Source organism: Hemitrygon akajei, chromosome 1, assembly GCF_048418815.1.
Source record: "Hemitrygon akajei chromosome 1, sHemAka1.3, whole genome shotgun sequence".
NCBI lineage: Eukaryota > Metazoa > Chordata > Chondrichthyes > Myliobatiformes > Dasyatidae > Hemitrygon > Hemitrygon akajei.
In genome coordinates, this window is record NC_133124.1 from 165,397,373 (window position 1) to 165,415,144 (window position 17,772).

General features: G+C 44.1%; 2 protein-coding genes across 2 annotated transcripts in view; one reads left to right on the forward strand and one right to left on the reverse strand.

The window, feature by feature from the left end:
• The window catches only part of LOC140732009 (uncharacterized), a 334,699-nt gene extending 326,876 nt beyond the window's left edge, over positions 1–7,823 (reverse strand). The window contains exon 1 of the mRNA XM_073054105.1: positions 7,685–7,823. Coding sequence (XP_072910206.1) covers positions 7,685–7,772 — 88 coding nt within the window. The 5' untranslated portion in view covers positions 7,773–7,823. The remainder of the gene's footprint in view (positions 1–7,684) is intronic.
• The window catches only part of LOC140732028 (uncharacterized), a 559,606-nt gene that overhangs the window by 441,838 nt on the left and 99,996 nt on the right, over positions 1–17,772 (forward strand). The gene's annotated exons all lie outside the window — the stretch shown is intronic.

Consider the following 17,772-nt stretch of genomic DNA (forward strand, 5'->3'; position numbering starts at 1 on the left):
AAAATCACAACCAGTTACCGTTACAGCCAGTTACTGTTACAGCCAGTCACAGTTACAGATGATCACAGTTACAGCCAGTTACTGTTACAGCCGGTCACTGTCACAGCTGGTTGCTGTTATAACAGGGGACTGTTACAGCCAGTCAGAGTTACTGATGAAACATAGAAAACCTACAGCATAATACAGGCCCTTCGACCCACAAAGATGTGCCAAACATGTCCCTACTTTAGAAATTACTTAGGGTTATGCATAACCCTCTACTTTTCTGAGTTCCATGTACCTATCAAAAAGTCTCTTAAAAGACCCTATCGTATCCGCCTCCACCACAGTTGCCGGCAGCCCATTCCACGCATTCACCACTCTTTGAGTAAAAAACCTAATCCTGACCTCTGTTGCTACTCCCCAGCACCTTAAACCTGTGTCGTCTTGTGGCAACCATTTCAGCCCTGGGAAAACATCTCTGACTATCCACACGATCAATGCCTCTCATCATCTTGTACACCTCTATCAGGTCACCTCTCATCCTCCTTCACTCCAAGGAGAAAAGGCCAAGTTCACTCAACCTATTCCTTAATGCATGCTCCCTAATCCAGGCAACAACCTTGTAAATCTCCTCTGCACCCTTTCTATGCTTTCCAAATCCTTCCTGTAGTGAGGCGACCAGAACTGGACACAGTACTTCACAAGGGTCTGACCAGGATCCTATATAGCTGCAAAATTACCTCTCAGCTCCTAAATTCAATTCCATGGTTGATGAAGGCCAATACACCATACGCCTTCTTAACCACAGAGTCAACCTGCACAGCTACTTTGAGCATCCTGGGGGGGGGGGGCAGGGGGAAGGAGAGAGAGACAGAGAGAGACACACATGAGGCTAGGGTTCTTCAAGGCTTGGGTCTGGACTCCGAGCCAGAGACTGGGCAAGGACCCAGAACCTGGGTCATGACTTGGGCTCAGACTCCAGAACAGGGCTAGGACAAGACGAAGCTACAGGACGAGGAGAGGCACAGGACTGGACATGAGACTCCTGGACAGGACAAGGGAACCCCAGCACAGGACGAGGGAATCCCAGCACCGAGCTGGGCAAGGTACTCCTGGGCTGGGCGAGGCACATCAACAAGACAAGAATGCAGAGCCTTGGTCGAGGGAGAACAGGAACACAGAACAGAGCCTTGGTCCAAGGAGAAAAGGCCAAGTTCTCTCAACCCATTCTCATAAGGCATGCTCCCCAAACCAGGCAACATCCTTGTAAATATCCTCTGCACACTTTCTATGGCTTCCACATCCTTCCTGTAGTGAGGCAACCAGAACTGAGCACAGTACTCCAAGTGGGGTCTGACCAGGGTCCGATATAGCTGCAGCATTACCTCTCGGCTCCATGACTGATGAAGGCCGATACACCATACGCTTTCTTAACCACAGAGTCAACCTGCGCAGCTGCTTTGAGCGTCTTATGGACTCAGACCCCAAGATCCCTCTGATCCTCCACACTGCCAAGAGTCTTACCATTAATACTGTATTCTGCCATCGTATATGACCTACCAAAATGAACCACTTCTCAATTATCTGGGTTGAACTCCATCTGTCACTTCTCAGCTCAGTTTTGCATTCTGTCAATGCTCCGTTGTAACCTCTGACAGCCCTCCACACTACCCACAAGAACTCCAACCTTTGTGTCATCAGCAAACTTACTAACCCATCCTTCCACTTCCTCATCCAGGTTTTTTTTTATAAAAATCACAAAGATTAAGGGTTCAAAGAACACTTAAGGAAGTTCCCTGAGGCACTCCACTGGTGACCAACTCCATGCAGAATTTGACCCGTCTACAACCATCTTTGCCTTCTGTGGGCAAGCTAGTTCTGGATCCACAAAGCAATGTCTCCTTGGATCAAATGCCTCCGTACTTTCTCAATAATCCTTGCATGGGGCACCTTATCAAATGCCTTGCTGAAATCCATATACACTACATCTACTGCTTTTCCTTCATCAATGTGTGTAGTCACATCCTCAAAAAATTCAATCAGGCTCATAAGGCATGACCTGCCCTTGACAAAGCCATGCTGACTACTCCTAATTATATTATACCTCTCCAAATGTACATAAATCCTGCCTCTCAGAATCTTCTCCATCAAATCACCAACCACTGAAGAAAGACTCACTGGTCTATAATTTCCTGGGCTATCTCTACTCCCTTTCTTGAATAAAGGAACAACATCCACAACCCTCCAACCCTCCGGAACCTCTCCCGTCCCCATTAATGATGCAAAGATCATTGCCAGAGGCTCAGCAATCTCCTCCCTCACCTCCCACAGTAACCTGGGGTACATTTTGTCCGGTCCCGGTGACTTATCCAACTTGATACTTTCTAAAAGCTCCAGCACATCTTCTTTCTTAATATCTACATGCTCAAGCTTTTCAGTCTGCTGCAAGTCATCACCACAATCACCAGGATCCTTTTCCATAGTGAATACTGAAGCAAAGTATTTGTTAAGTACCTTTGTAATCTCCTTTGGTTCCATACATACTTTCCCACTGTCACACTTGATAGGTCCTATTTTTTCACATTTTATCCTCTTGCTCTTCACATACTTGTAGAATGTATTGGGCTTTTCCTTAATCCTGTCTGCCAATGCCTTCTCATAGCCTCTTCTGGCTCTCCTAATTTCCTTCTTAAGCTCCTTCCTGTTAGCCTTATAATCTTCTAGATCTCTAACATTACCTAGCTCTCTAAACCCTAGTCCTGACGAAGGGTCTCGGCCTGAAACATCGACAGCGCTTCTTCCTATAGATGCTGCCTGGCCTGCTGTGTTCCACCAGCATTTTGTGTGTGTGTTGTTGTTTGAATATCCAGCATCCGCAGATTTCCTCGTGTTTGCTCTCTGAACTTTTTGTAAGCTTTTCTTTTCTTCTTGACTACATTTATTACAGCCTTTGTACACCATGGTTCCTGTACCCTACTGTGATTTCCCTGTCTCATTGGAATGTATCTATACAGAACTCTACACAAATATCCCCTGAATATTTGCCACATTTCTTCCATACTTTCCTCTGAGAATATCTGTTTCCAATTTAAGCCTCAAATTTCCTGCCTGACAGCCTCATAATTCCCCTTACTCCAGTTAAACACTTTACTAACCTGTCTGTTCCTAACTCTCTCCAGTGCTATTGTAAAGGGGATAGAATTATGATCACTATCTCCAAAACGCTCTCCCACTGAGGGATCTGACACCTGAACAGGTTTATTTCCCAATACCAGATCAAGTACAGCCTTTCCTCTTGTCAAATTATCTACATACTGTGTCAAGAAACCTTCCTGAACACACCGAACAAACTCCACCCCATCTAAACCCCTAACTCTAGATGGTCACAGTTACAGCAGGGGACTGTTACAGATGGACACAGTTATTGCCAATCACTGCTTCAGCTGGTCACTGGTACAGCCATTCACTGTTACAGTCAGTCACAGGTTGTTACTGTTGCTGTTCTCTTGTTCCTTCTCTGCCTTACCTGTTGATGTAGACTGACTCTGTCTGACCTGCACCATGATGAACATCTAATGAAACTGTGGTAAACATAAGATTTGTGCCTCATTCTTGATTTCTGAAGAAGCTGCTGGACATCCCCCCCAGATCTAACAGAATGGACAGGAGCACAGTAAGGGAGCGAGTGGCCACAGCTTTAAGCTGCAGTTATTTCAGTGCAATCGGCTTCACAGGCAAGTAGGATGGACTCAGGATATGGACTGAAACTGGGAACTGGGATATCACAACCAACAACAGAAACACGGCTGAGGGAAGGGTAGGGTGGGCAGCTCAATGCTCCGGGTACAGATGCCACAGGTGTGACTGAGGTACAGGTGAGAGAGGAGGAGGGGGAGATGACATTTGAGAAAAGAGGACATAGGAATGCTCTTTGCTTGGGAGATCGTCCAGTGAGACTGTTAGAAGTTTTCAAGAAGGATTCAACTGGTTCACAGGTTCAGCTGTGGAAATGATCCAGCTTCAAATGTTGCATCCTAGCTGTCTACATGAACAATAACTTTCTATTTGATGAACTCTTATCTACAGATTTGAATGGAATTTGAGTGGACCAAGGCTATTGTGTCATTATTAGGTCAATTTGGAGCCTTCTCTGTCTATAAACAGAAACTTCAGAAAAGCAAATGCTTTCCCATTAATAACTTGTCCCTACAGATCCGACAGGAATCTTTGCCTTTTCCTTTATCTCAAAATGGTTTTGTATACCTAGGCCTACACATTACTTGCTCTTTTACATCTCTGTTTGAAGCTAACTACAGGACTCAGGTTAGTCAAATGAAGGCTGATTTTGAGAGATTGCACAGTTTACCCCTTACAATAGCTGGGACAATTCCATCAGTGACAATGACTATACTTCCCAGATTTCTTTATTTGTTCCAGTGCTTGCCAGTTTTCTTATCTAAGTTATCTTTCAAGTCAGTCAATTAAGCTATAATCTCCTTTATTTGGGAAAATAAGGTCCCAAGGGTTAATAAGCATATTCTCCAAAGAGGTCATGATGTAGGTGGAATGGGCCTTCCTAGCTTTATTCATTATTACTGGGCATCGAACATTCAAAAGGTATTATTTTGGCTTCACCGGCCAGATATAAACTGGTGGCTGCTTGAGACATGGTCTTGCCACTCCTCGTCTCTCCCAGCTTTAGTATATTCTTCCTTTCCATTGAGATCCTCTCAATTCACATCTAACCTGGTCATGGTCTCCACCCTCAAAATTTTTAATCAATTTCGCTGCCACTGTAAGTTCACATCAGCTTCAGTTTTGGGTCCCATTCATAGAAACCATCTATTTCTCCCATCCGCACTCAATTCAGTTTTTAGACAATGCGGTTTGAACAGTCTTATGTGCATTAAGCATTTGTACACTGATAATATATTTGATAGTTGTGATGACCTGTGTAGTAAATATGGCCTTCCGCATAATCATTTTTTTAAATACCTGCAGATTCGCTACTTTGTCAAGGAAAAATTTCCCTCTTTTCCTAATCTACCACCTGCTATGTTGTGAGAAAAACTCACTCTTAGCTTTAATAATAAAGGGCTGATCTCTGTACTATAGTCTCAGCTGATGTCTTTGGGAGTTCAAGAGCTAAACAAAACTAGGACTCGGTGGGAGGATGACCTTGGTATGGATCTGGCTGAGGAATATTGGGCAAAAGCATTGAATAGGGTTCACTCCTCATCATCATGTGCTAGACTGGGGCTCATACAATTTAAGGTTTTACACAGGGTACATTTAAGTAAAGCCAAGCTTGCTGACATATATCTTGGACCAGACGCTGGCTGTGACACCTTTCTTGTCGTATTTTGGGAGTCTTAATGAATTACCTACAAGTTGAGGGCATTTGATTACACTTAGGAATTTTCCCCCTTTTAACACGCATATGGTTTACCTCACAGGGTGGTTGATGAATTGTAATATGAGTGTATTCTGGATCATCTGACATGTTGTGGATGTGTGTGGGCCATCGTCTTGAAGGAGTGTGGGGGTATGGCTGTGAAATGTCCGTACTTGTATTTGTGAAGTGTTGTATTGTAAGTACATTAGCTGCCATGGTATGTTCAGGGAGGGAGGGTGAGGGGACGTTTGTTTAGGGGTAAGATATAAAAGCAAAATGGAGGAAAATGTAATGCATTACATATTCTGTATTTTGTCATTCCTTCAAAAAAAAAGAAAGAACTCAGGGGAAACTTCTCCCCAGAGAGAGAGAAGAAGGTGGAACTAACCCCACCCCCACTGGGAGTGGCTCGATAATCAGATATGGAGGAATTAGGAGGATAGTGAGGGGTGTGATGGATGGGGTGGGAGAAAGCTGGTGTTGCACAGAAACACCAGCATTAACCAGCGAGGATAATTGTCCCAATTCCCTGCACTAAACACCATTGAACACTGTCCAGAGCAGAATGTTGTACTGAGTCACTGAAGATACAGGTAGATGAGCAACAGTGACCAGCAACTGGAGAACATCTGGACTCTCCTGCCCTGGGAAAACACTGTGACCATCTTTACCCTCTCGTGATTTTATATACCACTGTATGATCACCGCCAATAAGTTCCAAGGAATCCTCGCCTGTCCAAACTCTCGCTATTAACTCAGGCCTTCCAGACCTGGCAACATTCTGGTAAATCTTCACTGCACTCTTTCCAGTCTGAGAAAACCTTTCCTATAATAAGGTGACCTAAACTCCACACAGTACTTCAAATGCAGCCTTATAGAACTTCAACATAACGTCCCCAATCCCCATACTCAGCGCACTGGCTGATGCAGGCCAGTATGCTAAAAGCCCCTTTCAATACCATCTCTATCTGTGATGCTCCTTTCAATGAACTGTGTACTCATACTCTGTTCCATTACACTCCTGAATGCCCAACTACCCATAGTACATGCCATACGCTCAGCCTGCGTCCAACCACCCTCAGCCTGTTTACAAATCTGATCAAAATTCCCCTGTAATCTACGTCAAACTTCTTCACTATCAACACTTCCTCTGAATTTGTGTCCTCCACAAACTTAGTCATCAAGACTTGTGCGTTCTCATTTGAATTATTTATATAAAATAAATCGTTATTAACAAGAGCCCCATCACTGATCCCTGCAGCACACCACTGGTCACCAGAGACCTTCTGAGAAACTACCTTCAACCATCTCCCTACTTCCTACCTCCCAGTCAATTTTGAATCCACATAACTGTCTCTCCAGGATTTCATGAGACCTTTCCTACCAGACCAGCCGACTATGTGAGATGTTATTGTAGGCCCTGCTAAATGGACAACGTTCTCAGCCCAAACCTCATCTACAATTTCAGTCACTGAACAAACAGCTCTGAAGAGGTTCAACAAGCACAACTTTCAATGCACAAAGCCATTCAAACTCATCCTATTCAGTCTCTGTCTATCCAATGCTGGGACATCCTATCCCTCCAATTGCCCACCAGTAACATCCCTACAACTGCCATCAGATTCACTGGTCTGTCATTGGCTTATTCCTTCTATAATTCTTAAACTACAGAACAACATTGTCCTTATTCCATTCTTCAGTGGCATCATTTCCCAGTGACAAATGATGAAGCAAATATCTCTGTAAGGGCCTCCGCTGTTTACTCTCTAGCCTCCCATGGAGTCCCAGAGAGCACTTAGAAAGGCCCTGGGGATTTATCCACTAGAAATCACTGTAAGGCCACAAATACCTTCTCCCTGGGAATATGAATGTCCCCAATCTGTCTTCACCTGCATCCCTCATCACTTGAGCAATTGTGATTTTCCGTAAATCACTTCAGAAATCAGTAAACAATGAGGAGAAACATTTGTTATAATTTCAACATATCGGCTCCATCTGAACCTGCTGATCCCCCACAGGGACTCCTCTCTCAGTAATCATCCTTTTAATCTTTACTGAGCTATAGAACCTCTGGGACTTTTCTCAAAATATAGCTGACAGACCCATCTCGTACCCATACTTTACACTCCAGGTTTCCCTCAAGTGTATTCTTGATAGTCTTACAGTCATCCTGAGATTACTTCTCCCCAGTTTAAACACAATGCTGGTGGAACTCAGCAGGCTGGGCAGCATCTATGGAAAAGGGCAAACAGAATGCATCTACACCCTTGATATGTCATGACTTGTACCCCAATCCTTGCTTCTCACCGTTACACTGAAGCTTCTCTGAGCTCTTTTCGCTCTTCTCTTGCGTGCAGGTCGAAGATGTCGAATGATCTGGTTGGTCATTGCACATCGAGGTGGGCACACTGTACGATGAGGGAGTCTCACTGCCCTGTGAATCCTTGCTCAATCGTACTGCACACCACACACATCAATCAGAAACCTGTAACCTGGGAGTTGGTGTTGAGGTTACCTTAGAACTGATGGGGATTTTCTGTTCTGACCCTCCCTCCCTCCCATACCCTCCATCCCGGTGTGTCACTGGGATACAGTTCTGACAGTCTCCATCACTCCCACCCCAGACACACACATTCCATATGGGAAGTTTACAGTGAAATGTGACGTGCGGCTGGGGAGAGGCAGGTTTTACCCACTGGGACAGGACCCTCCTCTGGATTTTGTCTTGTTGACAAGACTCAGTCTGACGGTCTGAATCACTGCGTGGCCTTCATCAGAACTTGTCCACGTAACACTCGCTTCTGTCCAAAATATCTGAAAAACATTGGTTCCCTCATGGAATAACCCTGGATCTTTCGTCATCTTGTTTACTCCAAAATCTCCAGATTTCTTCAACAGAATCACGGAGCAACTGTCTTCCTTCTGCACTGTCCCATTTCCTGAAACATAGAATGGGTGTCCAGTGTCGCAAAAAGGCTTTGTACCAATGAGGATCAGGGGTACAGGACATCCAGTGGAAAGTGAAAGCAAGGAGTTAGTTGTGGTTTCCAGTGATGGACAGTGGTATAGGAGTGGTTGGGAGTCAAAGAGACGGAGAGGAGTGTAAAGGTTGCAGGGGAGTTGACAGGGAGTTTAAAGGCTTTAGGGGTCAGAGGAGAATCTGACACAGCTACAGGTGAGGTATGGACCTTGGGGAAGACAATTCGAACCTCAACTCACATATTCAAATAATCTCTTCCCTTCAAGAGGTGGGGCCGGAGTGAATGAGCCCACACCCAACGTCCCTGGGCCTGTCATCCGAAGACAGAGGGACGTACATAATGCAGGCCACTCAGGTGTGTCTGTGCATGAGGGATGAACAGGAAATTATAAAGTAGTGATGGTGTGGGATGTGGAGGGGTGTGTTAGTGATGGTGTGGGGATGTGGAGGGGTGGGTTAGTGGTGGTGTGGGATGTGGAGGGGTGTGTTAGTGATGGTGTGGGGATGTGGAGGGGTGGGTTAGTGGCGGTGTGGGATGTGGAGGGGTGGGTTAGTGGTGGTGTGGGATGTGGAGGGATGGATTAGTGGTGTTGTGGGATGTGAAGGGGTGTGTTAGTGGTGGTGTGGGATGTGGAGGGATGGGTTAGTGGTGTTGTGGGATGTGGAGGGGTGGGTTAGTGATGGCGTGGGATATGGAGGGCAGGGTTAGTGGTGGCGTGGGATGTGGAGGGATGGGTTAGTGGTGGTGTGGGATGTGGAGGGGTGGGTTAGTGATGGCGTGGGATGTGGAGGGGTGGGTTAGTGGTGGTGAGGGATGTGGAGGGTGGGTTAGTGGTGGTGTGGGATATAGAGGGGTGGGTTAGTGGTGGTGTGGGATGTGGTGGGGTGGGTTATTTGGTTGGGGCATAATCAACGTTACTGCTTGGGGAAGGTCTCTGTTTTTGTATCTGGTGGTCCTGACGTGGAAGCCGCATTATCTCCTCCATGATGGAAGTGGGATAAACAGTTCATGAGCAAGGAGTGTGGGATCTTTCCTGATGTTACTGGCCTTTTTCTCGTACCTTTCTCTATACATGTCCCTGATGGGGTAAGTTGGTAACAGTGATGAGTTGGGCAGTTTTAACTATCACTTGTAGAACCTTCCTGTTTGCAGCAGCACAGTTTCCGTACCCTGCAATAACAACACATGTTAGGATGCTCTCTGGATAGACAGTGAGACAGATAGAATGAAAATTACACATCATTTCACTGTAGCATTACAAATGTAGGGTTCTCAGATTATTAACTGTAATGTTAACTGTTAACTGCTTATATTAACTGGCTTCTCTGTGGTGTTATAATGAAACGGCTTCTTTGTGGGTAACTGATGAGGTAACGCTCTGTTTAGTTGGAATGTTTTGTTATAATTATTGATTACCGAGGAACTAACCAATGGAAGCAATGTTGTTCTATCTGTATGTGTGGGAACCTGGCGTGAGTGCGCAGGAATTTTTCGGGAGAAGAACAGAAGAGGAAGGACATGCTGGACGCGCTCTGGTCGACAACCAAGGTTGGTCCCAGGTGGTGGTTCGAGGAGGTTGGGGAAGATCGAAGGGTGTACCAAAGGCTTCGATAATTGAGCTCCAACGGTTGTGCACGAGTTGATTGGACTCTGATAAGCTTTGTCGCCTTTTTTTCTTTTCTTTTTATTACTTAGTTCTAGTAAGATTTATAAAGTGTACTCTGTAAACGTACATTGTGTGCCGTCTGATATTGTGTGTGTGAGTTTGTACCAGTTTGCATTTTTGCAGCATCCACGCAAATGGAAGATACGGGTTGGCGGGTAGACCGATTTTCCTCGAGACAAGTGCGCACTGATGAGATGGTAGTGCAAGAATTACCATGATATTTTACAGTAATGAGTGCACATTCACACTGTCCTGATAAGCAGTGATGTTATTGCACTGTATTGCTCAGCATGTCTGTGATAGCAGGGTGTGGTAAACAGAGGTAAACACAGCTTAAACAGAGGTTAATAACAGTCTAATAGGAAGGGGTCATCACTTCCCCAGCTATAGGTTGACCATTATACAGCCTAATGGTCTAGGGTAAGAATGACCTTATACAATGGTCTTTGGAGCAGCACAGCCTATTGCTGAAAATTCAGCCAAGTTGGTATGCAGAGTGTGAGAAACATTGTCCAGAATTGCCAAGATTTTCCAAAGGGTCCATTGTTCTTCCACAACCTCCACTATGCCCAGTTTGACTCCTGTAACAGAGAGCCAGACTTTCTAATCAGTTTACGGAGCCTGTGGGCATCACCTGTGTTGATGCCACTGCCTCAGCACACCACTGCATGGAAGATTGTGTTGGTGACAACAGACTGGTAGAACAAGGCCTGAAAATTCCAAAAAACCTCAATCGTCTCAGGAAGTAGGAGCAAATCTGGCCCTTCTTAAACACAGCCTCTGTATTGGTGTTCTACTCAAGTCTGTTGTCCAGGTTCACCCACAGGTATCTGTAGATCCTCAACACATCCACTTCCTCACCATCAACAGTAACAGGGAGCAGTGCAGGCCTGGTCTTTGTTGTGGAATTTTCTGTCATCAAATAATTACCTGACCCCATGCCTTGGAACAAGAACTTTATTAACTATTCTTGGTACCAAGGAGAGAGAGTGCTGATCTCCACTGCCACCTCAACTCTGAGTACAGAGAACAGCAGGCACACTTTATGCAGTTAATGTCATAAGGAGGCATTGGGAATGGACCCAAATGCCAGACACAGACACTGAAGTACTAGGAACAGGACGGGGCAAACTAAAGGACGGGACAGGTCGCAGACTAGGCTTGGGAAGCAGGACCAGGACAAGGGACTGGGAACAAGGAGCCTGCACGTGGACTCCGAGCCCAAGACTGGACAAGGACCCAGAACCTGGGTCTTGACTCGGGCTCGGACCCCAAACCAGCCAAAGATGTGACAAGGCCTGGGGTCTTGAGGCTCGAGGCTGGGGTCTTGAGGCTTGCATAACTCAGAGGCTGGAGCTAGGAGGCAGACTAGGAACTGTACCTCAATATAGAGTGGGACTTATCCTTGACAAGCCAGCACTCCTCTTTAACAGGACACTAACATGAGACTGGGTAGTACATAGACATAGAGCCAGGACTTACCCTTCAACAAGCTGGGACTCAACTTTCACTCCACACCAAGGCGGAGCAGGTCTATCCATTGGGTAACTTACCTGACTTACCCGACAGAGGCAAAGACAAGACAAGGCAAGACAGATTCCCTCTGCAGGGCAATGGCAGAACAGCCTGACATCCCCCATGGAGGCGAGGACAAGACAAGACAGATCATCCCACAGGGACAAGGACAGGAAGAGACAAACACTGAAGAACAACAGATAGACAACATCTCTGCATCGGGGTTGCTCCAAGTCACAGTTACAGCCAGCAACCTCGGCTGGCTATGGAAACAACCAAATCCTTACCTAGCTCAGAGTGGCTGACGGCCACCCAGCTGGCCCAGGAAATGGCCAAATCCATACCGCAATGACAGCAAGGCTCCAAGAAGCAATGGTTCTCCAATGTGGCCTAAAGATGACAAGTGGCCATTCTAGCCTTCCACCAGCTATTTGCTCGCAGAGAATCTTGACAAGACAGCCCGCCAATCACACTCAATCCCGTGGTCACTTACATTCCCAGCCCCAAGATGAGCATCAGGTGCTTACGATGAGGTTCAACCGAAACAAGGGACAGCCCGAGGACCTGGAGTCCGGCGTCCGCAGACCGGACCATGAACTGGAATGCGGACTTCGGACCGGACCATGACAGTTAATGCATCACATGATACTTCACTCTGACACTCAACTCTGAGTACCGTGAAGAACAGACACACTTTATACAGTTAATGCATCACATGATACTTCACTCTGGCACTCAGCTCTGAGTACAGTGAAGAACAGACACACTTTACATCACATGATACTTTACTCTGGCACTCAACTCTGAGTACCGTGAAGAACAGACACACTTTATACAGTTAATGCATCACATGATACTTCACTCTGACACTCAACTCTGAGTACCGTGAAGAACAGACACACTTTATATAGTTAATGCATCACATGATACTTCACTCTGACACTCAGCTCTGAGTACCGTGAAGAACAGACACACTTTATATAGTTAATGCATCACATGATACTTCACTCTGGCACTCAGCTCTGAGTACCGTGAAGAACAGACACAATTTATACAGTTAATGCATCACATGATACTTCACTCTGACACTCAGCTCTGAGTACAGTGAAGAACAGACACACTTTACATCACATGATACTTTACTCTGACACTCAGCTCTGAGTACAGTGAAGAACAGACACACTTTACATCACATGATACTTTACTCTGGCACTCAGCTCTGAGTACAGTGAAGAACAGACACACTTTACATCACATGATACTTTACTCTGGCACTCAGCTCTGAGTACAGTGAAGAACAGACACACTTTACATCACATGATACTTCACTCTGACACTCAGCTCTGAGTACCGTGAAGAACAGACACACTTTACATCACATGATACTTTACTCTGACACTCAGCTCTGAGTACCGTGAAGAACAGACACACTTTACATCACATGATACTTTACTCTGACACTCAACTCTGAGTACCGTGAAGAACAGACACACTTTATACAGTTAATGCATCACATGATACTTCACTCTGACACTCAGCTCTGAGTACCGTGAAGAACAGACACACTTTACATCACATGATACTTTACTCTGACACTCAGCTCTGAGTACCGTGAAGAACAGACACACTTTACATCACATGATACTTCACTCTGGCACTCAACTCTGAGTACCGTGAAGAACAGACACACTTTACATCACATGATACTTTACTCTGACACTCAACTCTGAGTACCGTGAAGAACAGACACACTTTATACAGTTAATGCATCACATGATACTTCACTCTGACACTCAACTCTGAGTACAGTGAAGAACAGACACACTTTATACAGTTAATGCATCACATGATACTTCACTCTGACACTCAACTCTGAGTACAGTGAAGAACAGACACACTTTACATCACATGATACTTTACTCTGACACTCAGCTCTGAGTACCGTGAAGAACAGACACACTTTATATAGTTAATGCATCACATGATACTTCACTCTGACACTCAACTCTGAGTACAGTGAAGAACAGACACACTTTATACAGTTAATGCATCACATGATACTTTACTCTGACACTCAGCTCTGAGTACCGTGAAGAACAGACACACTTTACATCACATGATACTTCACTCTGGCACTCAACTCTGAGTACCGTGAAGAACAGACACACTTTATATAGTTAATGCATCACATGATACTTCACTCTGGCACTCAACTCTGAGTACAGTGAAGAACAGACACACTTTATACAGTTAATGCATCACATGATACTTCACTCTGACACTCAGCTCTGAGTACAGTGAAGAACAGACACACTTTACATCACATGATACTTCACTCTGACACTCAGCTCTGAGTACCGTGAAGAACAGACACACTTTACATCACATGATACTTCACTCTGGCACTCAGCTCTGAGTACCATGAAGAACAGACACACTTTACATCACATGATACTTCACTCTGACACTCAGCTCTGAGTACCGTGAAGAACAGACACACTTTACATCACATGATACTTCACTCTGGCACTCAGCTCTGAGTACCGTGAAGAACAGACACACTTTACATCACATGATACTTTACTCTGACACTCAGCTCTGAGTACAGTGAAGAACAGACACACTTTACATCACATGATACTTTACTCTGACACTCAACTCTGAATACCGTGAAGAACAGACACACTTTATACAGTTAATGCATCACATGATACTTCACTCTGACACTCAACTCTGAGTACAGTGAAGAACAGACACACTTTACATCACATGATACTTCACTCTGACACTCAACTCTGAGTACCGTGAAGAACAGACACACTTTATACAGTTAATGCATCACATGATACTTTACTCTGACACTCAACTCTGAGTACCGTGAAGAACAGACACACTTTACATCACATGATACTTTACTCTGGCACTCAACTCTGAGTACAGTGAAGAACAGATACACTTTATACAGTTAATGCATCACATGATACTTCACTCTGACACTCAACTCTGAGTACAGTGAAGAACAGACACACTTTACATCACATGATACTTCACTCTGACACTCAACTCTGAGTACCGTGAAGAACAGACACACTTTATACAGTTAATGCATCACATGATACTTCACTCTGACACTCAACTCTGAGTACAGTGAAGAACAGATACACTTTATACAGTTAATGCATCACATGATACTTCACTCTGACACTCAACTCTGAGTACAGTGAAGAACAGATACACTTTATACAGTTAATGCATCACATGATACTTCACTCTGACACTCAACTCTGAGTACAGTGAAGAACAGATACACTTTATACAGTTAATGCATCACATGATACTTCACTCTGACACTCAACTCTGAGTACAGTGAAGAACAGACACACTTTATATAGTTAATGCATCACATGATACTTCACTCTGACACTCAACTGTGAGTACAGTGAAGAACAGACACACTTTACATCACATGATACTTCACTCTGACACTCAGCTCTGAGTACCGTGAAGAACAGACACACTTTACATCACATGATACTTCACTCTGACACTCAGCTCTGAGTACCGTGAAGAACAGACACACTTTACATCACATGATACTTCACTCTGGCACTCAACTCTGAGTACCGTGAAGAACAGACACACTTTATATAGTTAATGCATCACATGATACTTCACTCTGGCACTCAACTCTGAGTACAGTGAAGAACAGACACACTTTATACAGTTAATGCATCACATGATACTTTACTCTGACACTCAGCTCTGAGTACAGTGAAGAACAGACACACTTTATACAGTTAATGCATCACATGATACTTTACTCTGACACTCAGCTCTGAGTACCGTGAAGAACAGACACACTTTATACAGTTAATGCATCACATGATACTTCACTCTGACACTCAACTCTGAGTACAGTGAAGAACAGACACACTTTACATCACATGATACTTTACTCTGACACTCAACTCTGAGTACAGTGAAGAACAGACACACTTTATACAGTTAATGCATCACATGATACTTTACTCTGACACTCAGCTCTGAGTACCGTGAAGAACAGATACACTTTACATCACATGATACTTTACTCTGACACTCAACTCTGAGTACAGTGAAGAACAGACACACTTTATACAGTTAATGCATCACATGATACTTTACTCTGACACTCAGCTCTGAGTACCGTGAAGAACAGATACACTTTACATCACATGATACTTTACTCTGACACTCAGCTCTGAGTACCGTGAAGAACAGACACACTTTACATCACATGATACTTCACTCTGGCACTCAACTCTGAGTACCGTGAAGAACAGACACACTTTATATAGTTAATGCATCACATGATACTTCACTCTGGCACTCAACTCTGAGTACAGTGAAGAACAGACACACTTTATACAGTTAATGCATCACATGATACTTTACTCTGACACTCAGCTCTGAGTACAGTGAAGAACAGACACACTTTATACAGTTAATGCATCACATGATACTTTACTCTGACACTCAACTCTGAGTACAGTGAAGAACAGACACACTTTATACAGTTAATGCATCACATGATACTTTACTCTGACACTCAACTCTGAGTACAGTGAAGAACAGACACACTTTACATCACATGATACTTCACTCTGACACTCAGCTCTGAGTACCGTGAAGAACAGACACACTTTACATCACATGATACTTCACTCTGACACTCAGCTCTGAGTACCGTGAAGAACAGACATACTTTACATCACATGATACTTCACTCTGACACTCAGCTCTGAGTACCGTGAAGAACAGGCACACTTTACATCACATGATACTTCACTCTGACACTCAGCTCTGAGTACCGTGAAGAACAGACATACTTTACATCACATGATACTTCACTCTGACACTCAGCTCTGAGTACCGTGAAGAACAGGCACACTTTACATCACATGATACTTTACTCTGGCACTCAGCTCTGAGTACCGTGAAGAACAGACACACTTTACATCACATGATACTTCACTCTGACACTCAGCTCTGAGTACAGTGAAGAACAGACACACTTTACATCACATGATACTTTACTCTGACACTCAGCTCTGAGTACAGTGAAGAACAGACATACTTTATACAGTTAATGCATCACATGATACTTCACTCTGGCACTCAGCTCTGAGTACAGTGAAGAACAGACACACTTTACATCACATGATACTTTACTCTGACACTCAGCTCTGAGTACCGTGAAGAACAGACACACTTTACATCACATGATACTTTACTCTGACACTCAGCTCTGAGTACCGTGAAGAACAGACATACTTTATACAGTTAATGCATCACATGATACTTCACTCTGACACTCAACTCTGAGTACAGTGAAGAACAGACACACTTTACATCACATGATACTTCACGCTGACACTCAACTCTGAGTACAGTGAAGAACAGACACACTTTATACAGTTAATGCATCACATGATACTTTACTCTGACACTCAACTCTGAGTACCGTGAAGAACAGACACACTTTACATCACATGATACTTCACTCTGGCACTCAACTCTGAGTACCGTGAAGAACAGACACACTTTATACAGTTAATGCATCACATGATACTTTACTCTGACACTCAACTCTGAGTACCGTGAAGAACAGACACACTTTACATCACATGATACTTTACTCTGGCACTCAACTCTGAGTACAGTGAAGAACAGATACACTTTATACAGTTAATGCATCACATGATACTTCACTCTGACACTCAACTCTGAGTACAGTGAAGAACAGACACACTTTACATCACATGATACTTCACTCTGACACTCAACTCTGAGTACCGTGAAGAACAGACACACTTTATACAGTTAATGCATCACATGATACTTCACTCTGACACTCAACTCTGAGTACAGTGAAGAACAGATACACTTTATACAGTTAATGCATCACATGATACTTCACTCTGACACTCAACTCTGAGTACAGTGAAGAACAGATACACTTTATACAGTTAATGCATCACATGATACTTCACTCTGACACTCAACTCTGAGTACAGTGAAGAACAGATACACTTTATACAGTTAATGCATCACATGATACTTCACTCTGACACTCAACTCTGAGTACAGTGAAGAACAGACACACTTTATACAGTTAATGCATCACATGATACTTCACTCTGACACTCAACTGTGAGTACAGTGAAGAACAGACACACTTTACATCACATGAT